Genomic DNA, 25,745 nt, shown 5'->3' with positions numbered 1-25,745 from the left:
ACCCCCATTACTCGCATGTCACTGTGTCGTGGGTATATCATTGAACAGATTAGTTGAGTATAAATATGCATTCGTTGCTGTGATAGCATGACCTTTTGTTTGCTGCGTGTTTTCATTGAAATGAATTTGACACCACAGACAGGGAGTCGAACTTTACTTGAGAGCTACGTAACAACGAGAACCCCATGGGAAGAAGGCCTTGAGGGTGGCTCTAAATGTGCCGGCAGGTCTTGGGTTTAATGCGGCGGTGTTCATTGCAAGGCCCGCAGGCCACTGGCGGCCCCTGATGGCCTTTAGTGCGGCCCCTGACGTGTGGCCCACGACAAAACACAATGAGTGAAAAGACCCCATGCGGGCGCTGTGGCGGCCCTCACACTGATGATGTCCTATCGGGGAAAGTGGCCGCCCCTCTGAAAATTAGAGAACACTGGTTTAACGGGAAGGTCTACACTTCTTCGGATTTTTCCCAGTTGGTTTGATGTCGCGGCATCCCGCGAGAAGTTGGCTGGCATAACGTTGACCAGAACGGGTGGGAACGCGTTGCAGTGTGCCCGTTATTGTTCGAAGGATACTGTTGATCTGGTCGTCCAAGTTCAGTGTCAGTGCTTGATGCTCAGACTGAAACTTTTTATTTATTTACCAGGTAAGGCCTACTGAGTTATATCACTCTTTTTAGGAAGTGACATGACCACAAATGATAGCTTAACGAAATGGCTTGTCATGTGGAAATGTATCGCAGCCAAATACTCTTAACGCATGTTTCTAAAGGTGGGGTGAAAAACCGGAGGAGCCGGAGAAAAATCCACGGGACCACGGGGAGAACACGCAAACTTAAAATATACAGCAGGTGTCAGGGTCGGGATTGAGCCCACGACCTCTTGCATACCAGGCGAGGTAGTTAACATCTCGCCACTGGACCAGAAGAGGGCGGTCACACGTAGCGTTCATCTGGCGGCTGCCCGTGTTGTTGCGATCAGTTATCGAATCAGAATCCCCTTTTACGTGTTTTTTTCGCACACCTTTCCGATCTGTTTTTTCAACGTGATGCTTCTGGCTAATGCTATGCCTAAGTATTTAGGGTAAGGCTCGTTTTTTTACAGGGTTACCAATTAAAGTCACGTCCAAATGGCCGAAGGAAAGTTGGTTGGACGCTTTGATATTCGTTTGACATTCGCAATGAAAGCACTTTGAATCCGATACAAATCATAGAGCACTCAAACGATTTTAATCCCGTAAGAATAATCCTGTAACACGCCATAGTGCTATGACGCCAGAACCAAAGCACTGAGCCACTCCATTCCAACAGTAATGTGAAGGAACCCCTTCGTTCGGTTTCCAACTGGGTGTTTATGTCGCGGTGATTGATCACTATCCAGGCTTTACCATGCTTGGCTTCCGATATCAGGCGCACTCCATGTGATTTCGTCAGAGGCACAATTTCGGAAACCAATGAACCACAAGATCACCAATAAAAAAAGAGACCCCCAATACAAACCATTGTGCAATTTGCCTATACACTACAGTACTCTCTCATTGCGCCACAGTATTTAGTGGGAGTGCATTGAGCAAGGCGTGCACAAGCAAATAAAACAACCCTAAACAAATTTGTCAATAACACTGCCTTGAAAGGAAAAGAAAATACATAATCGGCGGACCTTTCGGGCAATGACCCTTCAAAAAGCAATCAGAATCAGAATACTTATTTATATTGGAGGAATCCGATAAGCTATAAAGCCTATTTTGAACAGATGTCTAGTGGGGGCAGGTCAGAACGTTACAACAAGCCAATGCTTTTTTACACGTGACTTTTATACATTCATTTTCTATCTACGTGACTTTGGGGCCGTCCATAAATGACGTAAATATTTACATTATTTATTATTTCCCTTCTACGTGACTTTACCAAAAGAACCAAGAAGATGAATCCCTGCAGTCACGAAAGCTTTAAATCGAAAAATATAGAATTGTTATAACAACACTAATTGTTACAACATTAGAGTGCAGCGCCATATTAAATTCGCACTACAATGACAATAGTTGAAAGCGATTTGAAGCATGTTTTTTTTTTCAAAATGGAAATATGGTTTTGGGGGGGGGGGGGGGCAGAGCTTTGTGACGTCATAATCGAGGGGGGGGGGTTCTGACTTTTGTGACGCCGTGTGACGAGGGGGGGGGGGGGCAAAAATCGTCCAAAATCGCGTGACGTCATTTATGGACGGCCCCTTTACCGAAAGAACCAAAGAGTATGGATTCCTGTAGTCATGAAAGCTTCAAATCAAGATCGACTTTTATACAGTTAGAGCAAAACAATATGAAAAACACGATAGGAGTGCAAAGTTTAGGAAATGTAAACAAATCACTTTAAAATATATATGTAAATAGCATTACATGTACTACTATAATGAGCCATGCTTGTGTTTCCCGCGCGTGACGTCATTTCCTCATTAATAATATTCTCAATGTTATTCTTGGTTCTTTCGGTAAAGTCACGTAGAATGCAAATAATAAAATAATAAAAACATTAAACAATAAAAGATATTGTTTAATAAAAAAGAAAAAAATATAAACCAATAAAATTTTTTTTTTATATTTATATTATTTATTATTTCCCTTCTACGTGACTTTACCGAAAGAACCAAGAATATGAATCCCTGCAGTCACGAAAGCTTTAAATAAAAATTCTCAATGTCCTCAATTATGGGGGGGGGGGAGGGGGTAACCACCCGGACCACGTGCGGCACGAGACCCCCGGAAGTGCCCCAACCCACGTGTTCCGCACGCCCGACCGGCCGGCGAAACACGTGGGGGGCTCGGGAAAACCCAAGAAACTGAATCTCCGCGCATGCGCAGTCGGGGACCCCGCCGCGTCCGTGATGGAGGCCGCGAAGATTGTAGCGGCCTTGAGCGGCACCATCGACTCGAACCAGCGCGCGGCGGCCGAGGCTGAGCTCGACAATGTAAGGGTTTGTTTCGCCTCTGAGTCCCCCCCCCCCCTATCTATTCCACACCTTGACAAACCATCACGGCAGGTTGCTTTTCGCCCGACCGACTGCGGGTGTACGCATTCGCCGATCGCCGCTTCACCGCACACCGACCCCCCCCCCCTCTACTCGCATGGCGGGGCTGCCCGTGGAGGCTCGCCTCGGTTGGGCAGAGGCGCTAGGCAAGCAGCGTGTCCACTCTGCCGGCTAGGCCCTATAACGTGGTGTGTGTTGCCCGGGGTTTCGCGGTTTAGTTTGCGTCTCCCGGTGAAATGTTTCGCTTGGTAACGTGCGTCCGATTTGCGAGAGAGGCGTGTGATGGCTTATTGTATGCGCAACGTGCAGTGGTTTAATGTGGCGTGGGGTTATTGACGCCGTGGATTCGCTGGGGAGGAGAGAACGCTGAACATGTGGCCGCGCGGGGTGAATTAAGACGAAGGGATTAGTGGCATTTCGTGTTAAATCAAATTGCTTTAAAGAATATATCGGTCGTGATTGTATAACAATGCTATGAGGCCATGATAATATTTTTGTAGTTATTCGCAATAACATTTATCCATACTTAATTCTAGCGCTGCTAGATGAAAGGTCTTCTTGACGCCCATGCGTAATGCTCAAGCATTCTAACCGAGTGGCCAGGGTCTTAGAACCCCAGTTTTATATTGAGTGAACAATTCGGGGTTTAGATTTATACATATTCAAATATCAGTTATTTTTTTGACTAGTTTAAGTTACCATTTGCGCGCGTATACATTATTAATAGTTTGCATTCATTTCCGTTGGCTCTGTGGTGCTGCGATCAGAGGACATTAACGGGCAATCTTCAAAAGACTTTAAAGAGTTTTAAGTTTTAAACAAGAGGGCAACTCGACTGGCATTTCTTCGAGCAGAGTGGGAAAGTGGTCCCATCAAGAGACTTGATTGATGGGATAACTTTGCTGTAATTGACAGCTTTATCAACTTGTAATTTGCACACCACAAAATAAAATAACGTCAAATGTCAATCGCTGACAATCGGCTGGCACCACCACCATCTTGCCTTGGTGGGCAGGGAGATGATTGAACTCTTAAATAAAATTCGACACCCTTGCAAAAAAAACACAGTGCTGACTGTTCGTGCCAGGGTTTAAAAGCCCAGGGTGCCCTGTTACATTGTTTAATGTGTGTACAGTACCGTCTAGTCGAACAAATGAGTTGGGGAGCAAAGTTGGCAGCAGTATATAAAACGTGTGCATTGCTTTTATCACGAATCAACACTCGCATTGTAACTTGGAAACATTTGCCTGTAGGCAGTTTAGTTTGTTCTGAAAATCAGCCGTTGGTCAAAACTGTCTATAAAATTGTATATGCATTGCTAAAAACTAACAGTATATACAGTACATTGGTAATGGTGATAGTAGCAGGCTGTAGAATATATATATTTTTCTAATTTAACATTGTTCAGTCTGATGTCTTTGATGAAATACTCGCAGTTGGAGTGGAATAACTGGAGTGAAGGCTGCTTATGGAGTGGTTGCTGTACAGCTTAAAGGCATTATAAAATCCAAGCACTCCATAATTAAAAAACAGTCGAGCATGTCCCGTAAATGTTCTTTAAACTATCATGTTTCAGTGTTAATACAATACACAGGGCATTATTATGCCCCGGTGTTTCCTTTTCACTACGTTAATGTTTTACAAACAATATGAGTAGAATTGCTGTACACAACCCACGACCTACTGAGTGTTGTGAAAACTTTAAACTGCAATACCCTTTAGTTAATCAGATTTTGTTTTATCTCACTGAAATAACCTGATAAGCAGGGTAAAATGTTGGCAGTGCTTCTGTATATTACCAGTTTCAAGAGCCGGAGGAATCTTTAAATACCATCAGTATTTTAAAAGTACACAGATTTCCCATTTTTACACCCTCCCCCATTTACCTGACCTCTGTAAGAGTTCATCTTTATCAGCTATGATTAATCCACTGCTAAATTAAGTTTTTATTTCTACATCATCCCTCAAGATTGTATGATGCTATAATCCATCTCGCGCATGCATCGTTGCGTTGGGCATGCTCTGAGGTCCAACCTTTTTCTTACATTCCATCACTATTCTCGTTCATTGATATGTCGTGCCCAAACCCACTTTCATGAAGCCGGTATGTCAGTGGAACCCCCAACACGTGTCTCTCTGTTTAATACGTAGGCTTTCGCGACCAATATAATAAAAGTTTTTGGGTCAGATCGCGTTATTTATAAGTGTGTCGCAACCTTCCACCACCCGATATGGCCAATCAGTAAAAAATTGTGGGCTAAAGTAGTGAACTATTTGTCTTTTGTTAACGTGACAAACTTTTCTCAAAACCAGAAGATTGGAGAAACTCCGCATTAAGCGGGTTAAATGTATGTCTTCGCTGTAGTGATGTCCTGATCAGATTATGGTAATAAAATTAAAAGATTTACTGGAGGAAGATACCTATATTAAAATTAAACGAGATCTAACCAATATTTTAGAACGCAAGACTTCTGCAATCATTGCAAATTTATTAATCCCCAACACTGAGCAATACCAAATTAAGCCACTGGCCTCAAAACCACCAAGATTCTATGGGCTACCAAAAATACATAAAATCGGTATCCCATTACGACCCATAGTAAGTACAATAGGCTCTGCCACATATAAATTATCAAAATATGTAACTTATCAAATACAGGCCTACATTGGAAGGACATCTTCATTTATAAGAAATTCAGAACATCTTGTCAATGTGATTAAAGATATAAACTTAACCCTAATGATGTTCTGGTAAGTTTTGATGTAATTTCTCTGTTCACCAAGGTTCCAGTTAACGAGTCACTTAAATTACTTGATACACTGGTAAAAAAGACGGTTTTACCAGAAGATATTCCAAAACTAGCTGACCGTTGTCTAAATAACACTTATTTCTTTTGGAGAGGTGACTTTCTGGATTTGAAGTTTTCGTGACTGCAGGAATCCATACTCTTTGGTTCTTTCGGTAAAGTCACGTAGGTAGAAAATAAATCACAACGAAAGTTCCCACCTGATGACGGACGCTTGTGTTGCGCCCGAAACGTCGTGATTTATTTTATTTTATACCTACGTGACTTTACCGAAAGAACCAAAGAGTAGAGAGGGGACTTTAAACAAAAGGAATTAGCAGCAATGGGCTCTCCTTTGTCTCCTGCTATAACAAATCTGTACGTAGAAAAATTTGAAACAAGCGCACTTGCCTCAAGTACATTAAAACCATTTTTTTGGTGTAGATATGTCGATGATACGCTGATTGTCTGGCCACATGGTAAAAATACATGTAATGAATTTTGAAATAATCTCAATGCGCAAAACCTAGCCATTCAGTTCACCATGGAAATGGAGGTGAACATCACACTCCCCTTCTTGGATATTTTGCTTGGACGCGGTCAAAATGGCAAAATAACACACAGCGTCTACCAAAAGGGAACGCTGATTTGCATCATCACCCAATACAGAAATCCTCTCTCATCAAGACGTTCTTACTAAGACTGAATGGCTACAATAATGCTCAAATTAACAGAGCATTGAATGCCAAATCAAGATCGAACAACAATACTGCTGAAAGTGATCGGATTATCAAAACAATTAAAATACAATATATCTCTGGAGTTGACAAATTAGTCCGTGTTTTGCAAAAGCAAAACATTAAAGTAAGATTTGGTATGGTACACAAAATTAAAAAACTAGTGTCATGTACTCAAGATGAATTTCCGAAGTTATCAACAGAAGGTGTATATCGGATCGATTGCTTATGCGGTAAGTGTTATATTGGACAGACGAGACGTAAGATTAGCGTAAGACTAAAAGAACACCAAAGGAACATTAAATTATCTCAAACACAGCTGTCAGCAGTGGCAGAGCATGCTTGCCAACAAGGACATTCAATTGATTTTGATACCGTTGAAGTGTTATGCAGAACAATTATTACTGGCCAAGATTAGTTAGAGAATCAATTGAAATTGAGAAGAATTCAAATAATTTCAATCGCTGTGATGGCTATAGAATCTGCGCAGCCTGGAAGCGTATTAAGTAATACACAACACATTGCAATTCCTTACAGGTGAGTCACATGCTAAGTGGCTGATTACTCATCTATTATATAATTGCATACACCTCCGCCTCTGATTTCGAATCCTGATGGGGTTCAACAATGATGTCATCCTGCACTATTTAAGACCGGAAGCAGGTGGATGGCTTCACTATTCTGGCAAGTCTCTGGAAGATGCTGGATGTAATTTCCAGCGAAACTTCGTACTACTCAAATTATAAATGTTGTGGATCCACTCTTCAACACACTGGTGGGCTAAAGTAGTGAACTATTTGTCTTTTGTCATCGTGACACAACTTTTTACTGATTGGCTGTGTTGGGTGTACTTAACTCCGCGACTGGGACACCAATCAATCCAAAATCAGTGCTACTCCGCCATGTCTAAACGCAGCGAGGACGATTGCGCTGAAACCCTGAACGCTCTTACGCACCGTAGTGCATCGTGTACAGCTCGTCGAGATGAGTCGATTGCCGCATCGCCGACCATCAGCAGACTAAACATGACTGCATCACGGACATTATGCGAGAGCCGGGGTACGGCCACAAGGTTCATAAATCAGGTGATGGCCCCTTGGCGGGACTACGTTTGGGACAGCAAAAGGGCAGTGCAGGAAAATCTGTTATTCTGTACTTCTATGTTCCTATATGTTTGCAACCTGCCTTGACCAACCTACATCGGTGGATTGAAACAGTTGTAAAGCTAGATGATGATATATTCATTTAGGCTTCTGGTGGTACCGTTGTTTTAATTTCGTTATCATTTAAGTTGCTCAATTATCTTGTTTAAACCATTAACCAGCTGATTTTCACCCACATCGTCTTCCTTGGTTCTTAGTGATATGTGATTGTCAATACAGTTATTTGCCGAGTGCTCTGTCTACGAGAGACAATCTTGCACATGGAGTATTAACCACAATGTAATTCATTGTGCTGCTCTAGCTGCTCTAAACTCCACTCGCACCAGAATTTTAATGAGGCGCTTCAATGAGGGAGGGAGGTGGAGTGTTAATGTTCTGCTGCACCTAATACATTTGTGGTCACTCCGCCCAGTGTTTGTATCCCACAATGAGTCTTGTTTACCTCATTAGTGTGAGCTAAAGCCAATATTCACGTGTCCCTCGGTGGGCTGATGTATGTGCAGAAGTTGGGTAATTTGTTCAGCGTAGGTTCCATGAGTGCTGCCTTGCAGGTGTGTAGGTGGCTTGCATTTATTCCCAAGTCGCGTTGTGGTGATAAAGTTGTCGATTTGCATGGTTGGCAACATATACGGTGCAAAAAAAGTTCTACATGCATTAAACCACGTATCCCAATCCCTGTGTCCCCATTTTGTTTTTAGAATTCATGGATGAGCTACAATGTGGCTATGTCTATTGCAGAGAGTTCATTGTATGTTTTGGTATTTTTTTAAATTAACATGAAGTTGTATTTGGTCGTTTTCTGTGGCCATTCCTCTTGTTACAAGTTATACATTTTAGACATTCATCTTGAACCTTAAAATCCTATAGGTGTCTCAGTCTTTGTGTGTTATTGCACCCTTTGATTTATGTGTGCATATCTGTTCATACAATGTGGTTATTTAGCTACCAGCTGATTAACTGAAAAGTGCACAATTGCATGAGAGGTTACGTTTGGAATTCGAATTTATTTGATTTGTAACACGGATGATCCCACTTAGCCGTGGTGCGTGAGCACAGCAGCAACAAAAAACAAAAGACAACACCAACATTGCAGAGAATGAGTTCTCCACAGGGTCCTCAAGGAATATTGCACAGCTAACAAATGAGGTGTTTGACGGTCATTAACGAAACGATGAAATATAAAAACAACTGCAGGTGTTACGGCAAGATGTGCAAGAGAGAATGTATGTACAGGTGCAAGTAAGTTCTATATTTTAATTCTAGATTTGAAGTTTTCGTGACTGCAAGGATTCATACTCTTTGGTTTTTTCGGTAAAGTCACGTAGGTAAAAATATAAAATGAATTTAAAAAAAATTATTTAAAAACGAATTTTGTTTTTTTCCCCCCATCTTAATTTTATATTTTTACCTACGTGACTTTACCGAAAAACCAAAGAGTATGTATATATTTTAGTCTAACAGTTGCATAAACACACAAAGCGAAAAGCTCGGTGCAAACGGTGCCAAAATAAAGTTGTGTGCAAGGCAGCTCTGTTTTGACCTAATAGGGATATGAAGTGGTGGGGGGGGGGGGAGGAACTGAGTTGTAGATGAGCAGCAAGAGTATTCCAGAGAAGTGGAGCAGCATCACGGAAAGACTTTTTACCAGAGGGGAACACCTCCACTAAGACATCCTGCCGGCGTATTCACCAGTGGGCTTTGGGAAAGCCACAGGAAGAGATGATTGTTGGCAAACAAAAAGAGTGAACACCCCAAGGAGACGTTACCCGCAGAGATGGAGCGACGAAAGCAGCTCGTATGCAGTTCTCTGGACTGTTGCATCGCGAGGCTACGAGGCATGGCCACAATTTGGGATATCTTTGTGCAGGAAGGGATGGATGTAAACGTATTGTACAGAATCTAAGTGTGAACGACAAGGGACGTGTACATATCTGCGGGTTGTTGTGCTGTTGCTCGCACGATCTGTGAAATTGCAACATCCTGCGTATTTTTTGTTTGTTTTCGAGCAAGACACAACATACTCGTTGATGCATGACGTATACTGTTTGAGGTGCATCTTCGTTAGCCCCTCTCCTTGAAAGTAAATTCCTTTTTCTCCATGATTTCATAATGTTCATAATTCATAATATACACATCTGCATACATTCTCATTTCGGGTAAAGTATCTTCAGATGTGATCACATTTAAGTGGTTTATAAATGTCAATTGTATTGATTCCTGCTCAAAAGTAATTACTAAATCGCTGCTCGTTCACAGTCTGTCGTTTTTTTAGCTTGGCATGACAACGTGGAGCTTTAATTACACGTTCTTAATATAGTAATAGATTATGGGTAACCTTAATGATATAGGTTGCACAGCTAATATGATTGACTGGATCTCGTCTTAATGATGTTTGACTAGTTTCAAATGCAACAATCTAAGTGTGTATTGTTTTTTTGGATTGTCATTCAAACTTGATACCCCTCCTCTACTGGACATCTGTTAAAAAATAACGTCATAACTCATCGGATTCCTCCTGCAGTCAAAATAAAGATTCTGATAATTGCTACATAGATTTGGTTAAATATGTTTTAATTTACCAGTGACCTGTAACAATTGGCGTGTTAGCCACTTGTTTACTTTATAGTTTGAATTTGACTGTCAGTGGTGGCGGGTCTTCATGACATGAGGTTTGTCGGATCATTACGTGGCCTAACCCATAAATAGATCAGGAATCGCATAATGGGTAAAGCTCTCCCAGTGTGTTCTTGGTTTGTACAGCACAACCACAAAACAACCGACGTGGTAGCTAATGGATACGTTCTCATTTCGGTTAAAGTAACTAATGATGCAGAATTTCTCATTTCTAAATTGCGTTCACCATTTTATAATTGCGCTTTTTTGTTGGCGATCATTTATCACATACGCTGAGACATCACAAGCATTCCGTGAGCTGAGCCATGTTATAAACTATTTGTGTTCAAACAGCTGCATCAAATTCCATCGCACTCATTGGAGGCAGGCCAGACACTAGGGCGTTTCTTGTGTGTGTATTGCTGCATTTTCTGTGTACATTTTTTGGTGCATCCTTTGTCATGCGAGTAAATGTGACATACGAACATCGACGTACTGTCCTTGTCTCGCTACACATCCAAGTTGATGCTTACTCAGATATGTTGTTTAAATTTTGGTGTTACAAACGTAACAGTTTCATATTTCCGTATTTTGGTACTTTCCACGTAAAGTTGCGAACACGTTGGCATGTATCAAATTCTGTACCGAGGTTGCTGCATGCTTTGATAAGTTAATAATGGTTTAACTTGTTCAATGTCCATTCTTTGTCTTATCATGCCAATGTGCTCTGTACAAGTTTCAATACGAAGTTGCCATTAAGAGTTGGGTTACCGTAAAAAAAATCGCTTCTTGGCTCAATGAGCCTTTCTTGAATAGACCAACTGTACTACGCATTCTCACAAGAAATCCCATTTCCAGGTTTGCTCAAGAGTAAAAAAACTAAATACAAATGACAACTTTTTTCTTGAAGTCATTAATAATGTTGCAATGGATGAAGGCTGCTGCGAACATAACCTAATTCCTTGCCATTCTTGTGCCCGCCCACAGGCCTGCAAGATCAATGAGTTCTCTCCCATGCTGCTACAGATCGTCATGTCGGAAGCCGTTGATCTGTCCGTGCGGCAAGCAGGTGAGTGCCTCGCGTAATCCTCGCAGTGAGTCCCACTCTTGAAGAAATATGCAACCCCCAAAAAATAAATATATTATTACCTCTCGTCTGCTGTACATCCGAGCTACGCTGGGGCCGTGCTAAGCTAGCCCCATGCGGTGCCAGCTTGTTTTTCCAACTGCAAAAGCCGAGCCGTGCTTCTGAAGTCACGCACGGTGAATGCTTTGTTAGCTCCACTGCTGGCCCTGAGCCAGATTCAGATGTCTTGTTAGGCCACTGCATCACAGTTTGTTCTGGCTCAGCAGAGGAAAACAGCCAGTGGAAGAACATCGGTCCTGTGAGTGACCTGCACCGTCTCGGCTCGGATGTGCCATTGGAAAAGGATTATTGTAGGTATGAACCTGGGCAAATCTTTGGTAATAAGGAAATAGAATATAAAATTAGGGTCATCTGTTTTTTTTTTCCCAGCCCTAATTAAGAGTTTGCCAACAGAACTGTCCTCTTGAGCGTGACTAAATGGTGCGGGCGTTTTTTTTCTTGCGTCCGTGACGCACCCAGGCGCCATCTACCTGAAGAACAGCGTCAGCCAGTTCTGGGAGGAGCGCAATGTGGCGGCGGCGTTGGCGGCCGGCGAGGTGGCGCCGTTCTGCTTTCCCGAGGCCGACCGCGCCAAGATCCGCGAGGTCATCGTGGAGGCCATCCTGCACGCGCCCGACATTATCCGGTGAGCACCTCCGACGAGCACTTCACTCGGAGCTGATGCAACCAAGCCACGTGGGGTCTTGAAACTAGAGCTCTGACTGAATCTGACGGTGTAATTGGATAATGCTAAGTCACAGTCTGTCAGTCCATGGGTAAATAATTCAGTCCGCTTTGCAGCTGTACACTGTACATACCGCTGGTAATGAACCGATGGCGGGTGCTGTATTGAGTATGCCGGATTGTCGCTGTGATGTATTACACGAGTAGTTGATGTACTGTGGAGGGGACCAGCCCTCCTGTGGCTTGGTGTCACCAATTGAGTGCCACCCTTTTACTTGTTTGAGCAGTGGGACACTTTTACTTGGCTGTGATACACTTTGCAAAGTTCGGTTGTCTTTTGGAACTTTTATTAAACACATACTTTTTTTAGGATGGTGCCCATCTATAATTGATACCTGTGATGTCAATTTTGCATTTCTGTGGCAGAGGCCGGGCTATCCATTGCGCAATGGGCGTTGAATTTCCCAGAAGTGCGCTTGCTTTTACAGCCCTTTGTCAGTCCACCGATGGTTGAATACCTCCCCATACCATGTCACTCATGAGGCTTTTTGACCGTTCTTCATGCCGGTTAGAGCAGCATGTTAATGAAGTGGAGATGGGCAAGGACCAGTTTTAACATTTCTTACCATTGATGCTAGCCGTGACTGGGATTCAAACTCGGGCCGCCGGATTCATAGCGCGGCACGCTCACCCACTGTGCCACCAATCACCATTATTTGCAATATTTGAATAATGTTGTGGCTATGAAATGAGCTCAGGTTTCACATAAACACTTTGCTGTCGTGTGTAATTGATACATGAACCCCTTTGACTCGGTGCCACTCATGTTCACGCTTGCTGCACGCACCTCCTTCTGCCATGCTGCTTTACACCGCTGACCGTCGCGGTGATGTACACGTGGTGTCTCGCAGGGTGCAGCTCACGACATGCATCAACCACATGATCAAGAATGACTACCCGAGCCGGTGGCCCGGCGTCATCGACAAGATGAGCCTCTATCTGCAGGGCGATGACAGCCGCTTCTGGCTGGGCAGCCTCCTCTGTCTGTACCAGCTCGTGAAGCTATACGAGTGAGTGCGCACACTGCCGAAGCCCGCGAGCGCTCGCAGACGGTCGAGGCAGCGGTGCGTTTCCCACACTGCGATGTTATTTCCACGTGCTGTGAAATAAGTGGACGTATGTTGAGCCTCTTTAGTACCTTACGGAGTCAACCGTGCTAATGGGAGGTGCGCGGAAGGACAACATTAAACACAAAGCAGTTCTATACAGAAAGCAGTTTCCTCAGCTCGCACTCGGCTGCAGGCGTGGCACTGCCTGTAGTACCTGGTCATATGGCTACCTACTATCTACTGCGTGCTTAAACGCAGGGATTGGTTTTACCCCCTTCCCTTGAGCTGCTGCTGCTCGCCAGAACGAGGGCGTGGAGGGGTCATGAGATGCTTTCTCTAATTGGGTCCCCCTCGCGCTCTCCCGCTGCTCTGGCAGGTACAAGAAGACGCAGGAGCGAATGCCAATGCTTGCTTCCATGCAGCTCTTCATGCCCGTGCTACAGCAGCGCTTTGTGCAGCTGCTGGCCGACTCGTCGGAGCAGTCCCTGCTCATCCAGAAGCAGATCCTGAAGATCTTCTATGCGCTCGTGCAGGTGCGTGTCCTCGGCATTGTATGACGGACGGGCTTCTGCAGTTGGCGACACTGAGCTACGTCTGGCCAGTGAAGGCTGTTGGAGTTGGCCTGCGGACAGTTACTTTTTGCCGAGCCGCAAGAAGATTAAGGTTGGGGGAGATGAAATGGAGATATGTGGTCTGTCAGAGACGCGGTGTCAAGAGATACACGAGTGAGATGAAAGACAAACGGCAGTTTCAGGCAAGAGGTAAAGGTTCGTGAAATGTAAGAGATGAACAAGAGACAGATGAGTGAAATGGGGTGCAAGAAGCACGAATAAGGGGGATGTATGGATGGTATGACAGTTTGCCATGTGGCCCACGAGAAAGTCCTAATATTATTGTGGCCCACCAGACGATACGCTTGGAAGAACCCTGTTTTTTGAGATGAATGGGAAAATGCAATGAGCGAGCTTGAATGAAATTCGGTTTAGGTTATCTACCTTGGCGTGCAGTGCGCTTGGGTTTTTTCAATGTTCCAGGGCATTAATCTCTGCCCATGGAAACGCTTTGTTTTGTTTCTCACATCACTGGTTTACAGTTCACTTAGCTTTATTATAAGCAGGACAATGATTTCCTTGCAAGTAATTTTTTTTATACAACTTTGTAAACACGTGCAAGGTACTGGAATGCAGGCCTGGTAAGTGTATGAAGGGTGATCGACTAATTGGAATTGGGCATAGTATACTGCAACCATGAAGATTCGGGATTTGTGACTTGCAACTGTGGACTTGTCACACCCAGGATGATTTAAAACAACTGTGAAATACTGCAGTTATAATATCTTGCTATAAATTTAGCCATGCTTTAAGAGTAATGTGTTTTGTTGGTGAAACAGTCCCATTGTTAAACTGGATGTGTTTCTCTTAATGAGTGGGTTAGTTCGGTAAGTGAATTCCCACATTGATGTGTCAGTGTCACCCAGTCATACGTCAAGCCGAAATGAAACGACTTTCCAATTGCATTCTTGACGTGCTGCGCAACATCCCATGTTTAAACACTGGATCTTTGTTGCTTCTGTTATGCAACATGTTGGCACACTGCCAAGCAATTAAACTTAGTGATGGTCATTGTCTGTGCAGAATAAAATAGAGGACAAGGATGCCCACCCAAGCCCCATTGCCATCCCTCGTTGGCTTGGCGTTGTATCATGGCCCAACGGCAGTGAATTCGCTGCTTGTTGCAAAAGTTCACGGTTCAAATCAATGAGGTGTAATCATCGTAATGCGACTACTACGTGCCGTCTGCTTCACCGTGGACGGTAAAGATCGTCTAACATTATTTGCAAGCAATAGATGGCCGTTGTGTGTGAGTGTCGGGATGCAAATTTTCCAGATTATAAAGTTACCCAGAAAATACTAATTTGGGATTATACAAAGCAAGCATTGCCTCCTACTGGCAGTTTCATGCGCCAGGTCACTCTTGCGAAGGAGAGACAATCTTTGTCTCCGAGTTCTTACCTGGTGAATCAAAATAAACTTAATACTTTATTAGGCACGGGAACCTGAATAAGTAAACTATACAGGCATTTTAGAATCGTATAGAATGCATAAATCTGTTAATGAGAAATTACTTGGGCATAACTTTGCTTGTTAGTTACCTTCCACGAGAATGTATGACCCTGGACTTTAATCAGTCTAACTCATAGGGCAAGGTCAGTCTAGAGTAGTTCATCACTTTAAGTCTCGTGCTAAACAACTATACGAACGCCACTGAGGGAACTGATTTACTCGCCGCCCATATAGTGTGATGTTCTAGAGTCGATGGCAAGTCCAACCCAGCGCTCGCTTACGAGTAAGCACTATATGATAAGCACATGAAGATTGTTTTTTTAAATATAAATAGCTGTCATTAGTCCAGTGAAATTCTTTTAACTCAACATTATCACTTCCCCTGTTGCAGTGTTACAATGTGTGTATCCTACTATTAACAGATAGATGCAGGGCTTTATTAAAATCCAATTGTTGTATTTTCCCCACCAGTACTCCCTTCCTCTGGAGCTGGTCAACCAACACACGCTCACGCAGTGGATGGAGATCTTCCGAGCGGTCGTGGACCGTGATGTTCCCCAGGTGAGCTGGACCAAGTTGCTAGATTTGTTTGTTTTTTGCATCGGCCTTGTTCGTTCCACTGCTGGATGAAGGCCTTCCCAAGCTATTGCCATCTCGCGATCCTTTGATATAATAATTCACCGAGCACATGCACACGAGTTTATTTCATCACTCCATCTCTCTCGGTCGGAGTGCGTTCCCTCCCTTTGCTGGCACTCCATTGTTAGTCTCGACCACCAGTCATCATCGCCCCTTCAAGCAACGTCTCCTGCCCAAGCCCAATTACTTGTCTAAAAAAGTTTGAATGTCCTCTAATCCATACGTTAAGCTTTCTCTCAATGTTTAAATATTGTTTTTGTGCTTTATTCATTGAGTCAGAGATGACTACCAAAGTCTTGCAATCTTTCGACAGCCAGTCTTGCAGAGCAGGTGGCCTGTGCTATTCATCTGTGAGTGGTTCACTCTGCAAGTGATCTGTTGATTAAGAATTCAGAACTGTCTTTGACAAAATTATATTTACCCTCACATTTTCTGCCCTTTGTGCCATCGTAGGATACTTGGCGGATGCCATGAAACCAATTTGTTATTATTAGGGCAGTGTCCTCATTGTTAGAAATGGGACCCGTTTCAATTCCATGAATTCTAATTCTTGACGGTTGCTCGTAGTCTGCAGTCACTCTATTCTGCAGCAAGTGTCGTCGGGCTATTGTGAGCGTGTGCGTGCCTCTCCAGGAGGCGTATAACATCGACGAGGATGAGCGGCCAGAGCTCGCCTGCTGGAAGTGTAAAAAGTGGGCCATGCACATCCTTGCCCGACTCTTTGAAAGGTACGGGCGCTGCCTCATGCTGACATCTCATCCGAAACGCATCTCTCTTTTGCTGCTGCTACTGCTTCTCTGCTTGCCATCAGCTATGCTAAGTTACCACCGGGTCCACACAGACAGGTCGATAAGCTCCACTTGTTTTACCGTCATCTCCTGGCCTTCTCAACATCGTGGGGTTTGGTTTGGGAGTTTTTGATAAATCTCTTTTTTCAGTGATCCGCCGACCTTTTGCCTCCGCGGCGAAACAGTGCCACCGCGTCCATGCAGCCAACATCAAAGTTTACGTTCAGCCCACGCTTGCGTTGCATTCCTGTCAATAATCGGTGAACAATGCAGGCGCACGCGTACTATGCAGCGTTACAGCAACACATCCTTTGTACTGCAGTGTCGCCCAGTCCTGGGTACGCAAACGCACGGCCGACTTTTATTCTTATGTCGTGCGGTCACGAACCTCAAGTGATCAGAACAAAACCAACACATGCCTGTAGTGGTTTACTTAGCAGGAGTGTGCGTGTGTGGGAGACACAGTTGGTTCAGTTGATCGTGAATGGTGCTTTTATATGGTCTGATAATAAGCCACATAAATTTAGAGGAATATTTTGTTAACGATGTTCCCTTTAACTCTGATAAACTGCTTATTTCAGGCTTTCAAAAGACTGCTCACTCATTAAAATGAGCAGAGTTGTCTAGGAGAAGTTCTACATTCTCCAGACAAACGAGAGATGCAAACAACCGTACAGATTAGGCGCTTTTTCGGTGAACGCGAGCACTGGGAAGAGAAAGGTCCTGGCTGCACCATGCCTTTGTGTGCTGGCCTGAGTCCGAGTCCGGTAACAGGACCAATGCTTTACGGGGGCGGGTGGGGGGTGGTCTTTAGTCGTTGCGTGCCGGCCTCTGGGGGTTGGTGTGTGCGGTGTGCCGTCCGCGTCTGGTGCGGTGAGCTCCCGGCGTCCTGCCGGCGCTCGCCGCGTCCACGCCGACCCCCGACGGGGCCCAGAGCAGAGCGGGTGCATAGTACTGGCCGGGGCACCTTGACCTACCCTGGGCAGCCTCCACCTACCCACACACTCAGCTGCAGCAGCAGCAGCCTCCACCTACCCACACACTCAGCTGCAGCAGCAGCCTCCGCCTACCCACACACTCAGCTGCGTCAGCCTCCACCTACCCACACACTCAGCTGCAGCAGTAGCAGCCTCCACCTACCCACACACTCAGCTGCAGCAGTAGCAGCAGCAGCCTCCACCTACCCACACACTCAGCTGCAGCAGTAGCAGCCTCCACCTACTCACACACTCAGCTGCAGCAGTAGCAGCAGCAGCAGCCTCCACCTACCCACACACTCAGCTGCAGCAGTAGCAGCCTCCGCCTACCCACACACTCAGCTGCAGCAGTAGCAGCCTCCACCTACCCACACACTCAGCTGCAGCAGTAGCAGCAGCCTCCACCTACCCACACACTCAGCTGCAGCAGTAGCAGCCTCCACCTACCCACACACTCAGCTGCAGCAGTAGCAGCAGCAGCAGCCTCCACCTACCCACACACTCAGCTGCAGCAGTAGCAGCCTCCACCTACCCACACACTCAGCTGCAGCAGTAGTAGCAGCCTCCGCCTACCCACACACTCAGCTGCAGCAGCAGCAGCCTCCACCTACCCACACACTCAGCTGCAGCAGTAGCAGCCTCCACCTACCCACACTCAGCTGCAGCAGTAGCAGCCTCCACCTACCCACACACTCAGCTGCAGCAGTAGCAACCTCCACCTACCCACACACTCAGCTGCAGCAATAGCAGCAGTCGTAGCAGCCCTTGTGAAACGTCTATACTTAGTTGGCTGCATATAACGCTGTATATCAGGTACGCTTCGTATCACAAGCTTTCAAAGGGTGTTTAATTTATTGATGTTGCTAGAGCTGACAGGCTAAGGTCCTCCAGTCAAATATAGATGCAAAACATACTTCCAGATTTGATCTGCTTATTTGTGAACATGAACACCGGGAAGACAAAGGTCCCGACTGCACCACGCCCTTGTGTGCTGTGTCGTAGCGGCCTATAATAGGCGGTAACAGCTTTGTTTGCCAACAGGACTAGCACCTACGGGGTTCTTAATCCTTGTGTGCTCGCCTCTATAGGTTGTGGTGTACGCAGTGTACCATCCGTGTTGACACTGACCAGTGGAGCCTGATGTGGGTGCATAGTCCTGCTTGGGGTGTGTTTACTCCCCAGCAGCCTCCGTGCACACTCGGTGCACAGCAGCAGCTGCCACCTTCATAGACGAAACACGTGATAGTGCCATAGTGCAGCTGCTGTTGAAGTTCTTGTTTTTGATACACGTGAATGTGTGACTGAGAGAGGTCCGTGTGCTCGCCATTGAAGCCAGTTCCTGCAAAGTGGATAGTAGAACTCCCGCACGGAATTAGCAAATGGGACCGTGTACAGTTAAGCAGATTTCAACGAATGTGTCATCATCACGATTTGCAGTACGAGTTCATTTTGTTGGTATCGTATGCCTCTAATGATGCTGTACAAACATTTTTGCAACTACATTGCAAGTCAAAAGTGATTCTTTTTGCTCACACGAGCTTTAAGGCAGTGCTCACCAACTCTTAACATGAACCCAGCAATCCTACTAAATATTAAATTTCTTCATTAAATATGTTCCGTGGTTTTAAGAAATGAATCGTGTAGTTCCATGTGTGGCGATTCCTTCCCGTCACTCTCCCGTACCTCTTCGCCTGCAGGTACGGCAGTCCGGGCACAGTGTCCAAGGAGTACGGAGAGTTCGCAGAGTTCTTCCTGAAGGCGTACGCTGTCGGCATCCTGCAGGTTTGTGTGTGTGTGTGTGGGGGCACACGGAGCTGCATGCACATGTTTTCTGGGTGCTTGACTTGACTCAGGCGGGGCATGAACCAATAAAGCTTCGTGCTTGGGGTGCAGTGTCAGACGATTATCTATGCGGTGAAGTGTGGCACTTGCCCTGCCGTCATGCGCCGTGTGTGTGGTACTGCTAATAGCACTTGCCCCGAAATGACTGTTTTTTTTATTGCAAAACAACGCGAGCCCGGTACAATACTCCGATGGCAAATGGAAGGGAACAGCAACCCAAATTCGGCGCTGTGGGGAAATTGTACTCGCGGCTCCACCCAAGTGGAGGACCACGTGCAGGGACATGAACATCTCTTTGGGGAGGGGAAAAGGGGGGAAGGCGAAAGATAACTAACATACCGAGGCGAGACAAGGGGCCAGGGGATTGGGGGAGGTGGGGCTAGGCCCCAAATGTCTCTTAAACCTTGTGTGAGCGCATGTGTGAAGCTCACAACCACGAGCTGAGTGGCTAAAATACAGCAGGTTGGCACATGAGTGCAGATCGTGCAGCTGCCAGTCACATCAGTAAGTTAACCCTTAACACATGGCTCTGTCGTCCCATGATTTGCCATCCAAGCCTTCGGCTTTCTTTCAGCAGACGAAAAAACTTGTCTATTTATGCGTGTATGATTTGTTTGTGTGCGTGTCTGTGCATTGTGCGTACCTCTGTGTGTTAGCAGTAGCGGTACAGTGCTGAGAGCACAACATTACAGTCTTAGTGACGTTGGCTAGATTTTCCACCATGTAGATGGGTGGCAAGTGGAATGTGAACCTGTTGTCTGCGTCCCAATCGGTTGGCTCTGCCTAAAAATTAATGTCTAGACTAGCGTGAACATTATCACTGGGGCGGTGAATGCAACCAGGCGTAATGCTGGCTGCAGCATTTCCTCATGCGTCGTGCCTACCCTTGACAAGTGCTCGCTTAACAGCACTTGCACCTGTGCTGAGTAATGGTTGTTGGGGGGTAAACTTTTGTTCTTTCGGTAAAGTCACGTAGAGAGAAAATACATTTAATAGAGTACGACGTTTCGATTGCAACACAAGCAACCGTCATCAGGTAGAAGTAAATTTCAGAGAGACAAAACACAGACACACAGACAGACACACAAGCAGAGAGAGAGACAACACAGACACACAGACACACAAGCAGAGACAACACAGAGACACGCAGAGAGAGACACAGAACATAGACACACAGAGACCCAATGCCTCTGTGTCGAGGCCTTAGAGAGAGAGAAGGGGGGCAGAGAGAGAGGTGGGTCTGCTGGGGCAGCTGATGGAGCAGAGAAATTAGTATGCCAATGAAAGACCCAACAAGACTGGTACATTTTAGAGAGAGAAATAGGCAGTTTTTGAAAACAAAATGTAGCAAATTTTTTGGAAATGTAATGGAATGTAACAGAGTCGGCAAAAACACAGTTAACGCATAGCCTGGTTGATTACGATCTCCAAAGATTGCTAAAATTAGAAGTTAAGTGTGAAATTTGACAGAGACACACAGAGAGGTTTGGAAATCCACCCCAAAGCGGCCGGGGGAGAGAGAAAAAAATTAAGGCCTCGACAGGCATTGGGTCTCTGTGTGTCTATGTTCTGTGTCTCTCTGTGTTGTCTCTCTCTATTTGTGTGTCTGTCTGTGTGTCTCCGTGTCTGTGTTTTGTCTTTCTCAAATTTAGTTCTACCTGATGACGGTTGCTTGTGTTGCAATCGAAACGTCGTCTTCTATTATAAAATGTATTTTCTTTCTACGTGACTTTACCGAAAGAACCTGCAGTCACGAAAGCTTCAATTGAAGTTTGGGTAATCTTTAGTCGTAGCGTGCCGGCCCCTGGGGGTTGGTGTGTGTGGTGTGCCGTCCGCGTCTGGTGCGGTGAGCTCCCGGCGTCCTGCCGGCGCTCGCCGCGTCCACGCCGACCCCCGACGGGGCCCAGAGCAGAGCGGGTGCATAGTACTGGCCGGGGCACCTTGACCCACCCCGGGCAGCCTCCACCTACCCACACACTCAGCTGCAGCAGTAGCAGCAGCAGCAGCCTCCACCTACCCACACACTCAGCTGCTGCAGTAGCAGCCTCCACCTACCCACACACGCAGCTGCAGCAGCAGCTGCAGCAGCAGCAGCAGCCTCCACCTACCCACACACTCAGCTGCAGCAGTAGCAGCAGCCTCCACCTACCCACACACTCAGCTGCAGCAGCAGCAGCAGCCTCCACCTACCCACACACTCAGCTGCAGCAGCAGCAACCACCTCTCATAGACTCCACACGGGACAGCAGTGATAGCTCAACTGATCCCGGGGTTTCCCGTAGTTGGACTCGGCCTGACACGAGTACCTGGTGTGGTCACTTCAATCGGCCTTTTTATCCACACTTAGGGACACACCTTTTTAAATGAGTACCTGGTTGCGGTGTGTCAACGTTAGCACTGAAGAGACGGAGGCAGCTGTGCGTGCTGCTGGTGACACCGCCCCCCCCACCCGACCCCTCCACTCGTGCTTCATGCCTGCCTCAAGAGGCGCTCGCGACCCACACTTTTCCCGAACAGTGTCGTTATACGGGGAATCTGTTGTGTGTCTCTGTGTGTGCGTTCGCTTGCAGGTTCTGCTCAAGGTACTGGAGCAGTACGTGCAGAAGCGGTACGTGCCGCCGCGCGTGCTGCAGCAGACGCTCAACTTCCTCAAGCAGGCCGTGGCGCACGCCCTCACGTGGAGAACGCTCAAGGCCCACATGCAGGTCTCTTCCTCCAGTCTAAAGAAAGATTCTGATTCTTCCATTTGCCACCGCCTTCGCTTCTGCACAAAACCGTCTCCGCCGATAGGCCTAGAGCATGGGTCGGCAACCTTTCATAGAAGTCATTTTTTTTGTCTTTGACCAAAATTGTTCAAGAGCACTCCGCAGCGCTGGTTAACAAGTGTGCACCACTACGCCCAGCTAAGCCCCACTTGCTCGGCTCGCTTTGAGCTGACTGATGGAACGGGTTCTTGTGTTTTCTCTGTGCCTGCAGACGGTTGTGCAAGAGGTGATCTTTCCGCTCATGTGCTACACGGACGAAGACGACGAGCTTTGGAATGACGATCCTTACGAGTATATCCGCCTGAAGTTCGGTGAGCCCCTCTCTTGACCGTGTGCTGCTGTTATTGATTCCCCCAAGGTGGTACGGTGGTGCTGACCACACCGTTAGGCAGCCTTGACTCGGTTGAAAGGGCACGGGCGTAAATGCTCGTAAGGGGTTGACATCGTCTCATCGTTCATGTGGGGTCGATCTGTATTGAGCAGCACTCTCTTGGAGTCGGCAGTGGTTGTTATATAGAGATAATGTCTTAAATGTGTTCTCGGCACATGTGCAAGATTGTTAGGAATCGGTGAAGTTTGTACTGTCCGAAACTTAAGCCACCATAATGAGACGTAGGTTCTGTATCTGGAGTTTACAGATGGCATGGTGTTTCTGTTCAAAAGCCATTATGCGTTGAAAATTTCTCAACGATGAAACCGGTGTGCATTGTTGATCGAGTCCACAGATCCTAGCACCTCAACCTTTTAGGCCTTCCGTGTGTAGTAGTCCCTGCATGTTCTTCCCTAACAGACTACCACTGTCATGCCGATTGCTGTGAATCTCATGATACTGATGTGGACACCTGTCGATGTACATTGACATGCGGCGTCTCTGCTGTGTTCTCACCAGACGTCTTTGAGGATTTCATTTCCCCGACCACCGCGGCCCAGACTTTGCTGTACTCTGCGGCTAGCAAGCGGAAGGGGGTGAGCATTGCAAACAAAGCTACAGCGTGTTTTTTGTCTCGTTGAATCCGTCCTGCTCTGTAACCCGCCCAGGTGTTTGTTTAACCCTTTCCCATTCTGAGTTGCAGGGTGGGGGTCCCATTCGCCGCTGAATATTGCGGCTCATAGTTAATTTAATTTAGGCGTAGCGCCAATGTTTTGAAAGACATTGTACTCACCGCGGAGAACTGTAGCGACACGACCCGGACTTTGCCCCACACACCCTCCCGCATGGCTATGTGGGAGCCTCAGTACCAATAAAGTTATTTTATTTTACATGTACGTCGTCGGAACAGAACCGGAAGAAAAAAAACTAGTGACATCCAAGTGCATCGTCCGAATGGGAAAGAGTTAAGCAGCCCAATTCCTGAGATGACGTCGGGTTGAACGTTGTCGGCTGCTGTCCCTCGTTCCCAGGTGCTCGAGAAGACCATGGGCTTCTGCCACCAGCTCCTGACGAACCCCGCGAGTGACCCGCGCAGGAAGGATGGTGCGCTGCACATCATTGGCTCACTCGCAGAGGTCCTGCTCAAGGTGGGTGTGTGTGTGTGTACCATGTGACGATCTAACGCCATGTGGCTTTGAGCCTCTGGCTAACGCCGCATCTGGTTTGGTTGCCGTCTGTCATCAGTGGAACTGTGACTCTTTACTGTGAGGCCCTGTTTTAATATGAATAGTTAATATACTCAGCTGGTTGTGATTGGTTAGTTAAATGATTATGACGGGAAATTCGGCCGTGGTCACCTTGTGGAGAGATCTGGTATGTATGTTGAACTTCTTTCACACTGTACGTAGCCAACCGTGCTAATCGAAGGTACGGGGGAAGGACAACAAACTAAACATGAAAATGAGTTCTCAACAAATTAACTTTTAAATTTATACAACTTAAAAGTGCATAGCTCCAGAGGCTTCCTCGTGTCCTTGCGTCATGTTGGCATGCGACTGCACGTGTGACCTGTGCCTTGTTTGGATCATTTAATCCTGAATTGTTTGTCTGATGTGGTGTTAACATCAGCATTGGGGAGGCCAAGGCGGTCGGGGCGTGGTGCTGACGTTGGCGAGAGTGGACGTGTGTGGACGTGTGTGTAAGCGCTTGTGTACGTGTGTAAGCGCTTGTGTGTGTACGTGTGTGTACGTTTGTGTACGTGTGTGTAAGCGCTTGTGTGTGTACGTGTGTGTACGTGTGTGTAAGCGCTTGTGGACTTGTGTGCCGCCTACAGAAGAAGCAGTACAAGGGGCAGCTGGAGATGATGCTGCAGAGTTTTGTCTTCCCGCTGTTCAGCTGCGAGCTGGGATACATGAGGGCGAGGGTGAGTTCTCGCACCCAACCAACCGTAGCGATTCGATGTCTTCACCGCCTACGCTTGGTTGCCAGGACCCGGCGACATCATCTGCGGTGTTCAGTGCTTTTTCCCAGTCCTCCATCCGGGACTGGTAGCAACCAGTCCCTTACCTCTGGCTTTTATCCATGAATTCTGTGCGTGCTGTGAATCGGGCTTGTGCTCTTGTTATTAGTGTTGTTGCACCAACAGCAGTGGCGTCTTGCAACGTTCCACCAGTAGGCGGTTGATAATTTATATTTTGATGAGGCACATAATATCCTGCGCTCACGATTATACATGCGTAGTTGCATAAATATAAACCACTTACAAATGATGGAAATGAAATGCCATTTCTATTTGTGATAGATTGAACGAGAGGCAAACTTTACAAACAAAATAGAGAAAAGGGAATTGATTAATAAATCTAATTTAGATCCCGAATTGTGATGATTGAATCGTGGGCGGGTGAGGAATGGTAATTTGTCTATCCCATCAGTCTCCGTGCAGAGGTCACTCTTTCATGCTGAGCAGAAGAGAGCTGAGCTCTGGGCATTGTTAGAATGGGCAGCCGCCATACATTACAGGTGTTGGTACACGCTGCGGTGCAATTTAAATAAAATGCGTGCCTTGCCGTTGAAGCGGAACTGAGCGGCGGTGGCACTGCTTTCTGTGTTTTATTGTCCTTCCCTCGCACCTCCGATTAGCACGGTTGGCTACGTACGGCGCAAAAGAAGTCCAACGTATGTACACGTGTGTGTGTGTGCGTGCGTGTTTGGCGACGCAGGCGTGCTGGGTGCTGCACTCGTTCAGCGACGTGCGCTTCACCAGCGAGCTGAACCTGCGCAACGCCCTGGAGCTCACGCGCAAGTGCCTCATCGAGGACAACGAGCTGCCCGTCAAGGTGGAGGCTGCCATCGCCCTGCAGGTGCTCGTCTGCAGCAAGGACAAAGGTGAGATCTGGTTCCGCCCCCTCTTCCCCCTCTCCCTTCTGTGCAGCACGCTCCCAGGCTCTTGTCGCTGTTTGGCATCATGCCAAACAGATCCCTGTCCCACGAACATTGGGACTTGTGAGACGAAAATGGCCAGACCTGCATGTTATTATGTTAACAGATGTTTGTGTAATTCTATGA

General features: G+C 46.4%; 1 protein-coding gene across 1 annotated transcript in view; it reads left to right on the top strand.

The window, feature by feature from the left end:
* The first annotated feature begins 2,812 nt into the window (after nt 1-2,812).
* Nucleotides 2,813-25,745, top strand: part of LOC133351525 (importin-7-like) — a 42,564-nt gene continuing 19,631 nt past the window's right edge. Inside the window, exons 1-14 of the mRNA XM_061566807.1 lie at nt 2,813-2,957; nt 11,304-11,385; nt 11,923-12,088; nt 13,038-13,196; nt 13,612-13,768; nt 15,770-15,859; nt 16,571-16,665; nt 19,400-19,484; nt 22,115-22,249; nt 22,521-22,620; nt 23,199-23,275; nt 23,711-23,827; nt 24,514-24,603; nt 25,400-25,565. Of these exons, the coding sequence (XP_061422791.1) occupies nt 2,874-2,957; nt 11,304-11,385; nt 11,923-12,088; nt 13,038-13,196; nt 13,612-13,768; nt 15,770-15,859; nt 16,571-16,665; nt 19,400-19,484; nt 22,115-22,249; nt 22,521-22,620; nt 23,199-23,275; nt 23,711-23,827; nt 24,514-24,603; nt 25,400-25,565 (1,603 nt within the window). The 5' untranslated portion in view covers nt 2,813-2,873. The remainder of the gene's footprint in view (nt 2,958-11,303; nt 11,386-11,922; nt 12,089-13,037; nt 13,197-13,611; nt 13,769-15,769; nt 15,860-16,570; nt 16,666-19,399; nt 19,485-22,114; nt 22,250-22,520; nt 22,621-23,198; nt 23,276-23,710; nt 23,828-24,513; nt 24,604-25,399; nt 25,566-25,745) is intronic.

Source organism: Lethenteron reissneri, chromosome 37, assembly GCF_015708825.2.
Source record: "Lethenteron reissneri isolate LAM-NWPU_2019-01 chromosome 37, ASM1570882v1, whole genome shotgun sequence".
Taxonomy (NCBI): Eukaryota; Metazoa; Chordata; class Hyperoartia; order Petromyzontiformes; family Petromyzontidae; genus Lethenteron; species Lethenteron reissneri.
This window is presented reverse-complemented; position numbering and strand designations above follow the sequence as displayed.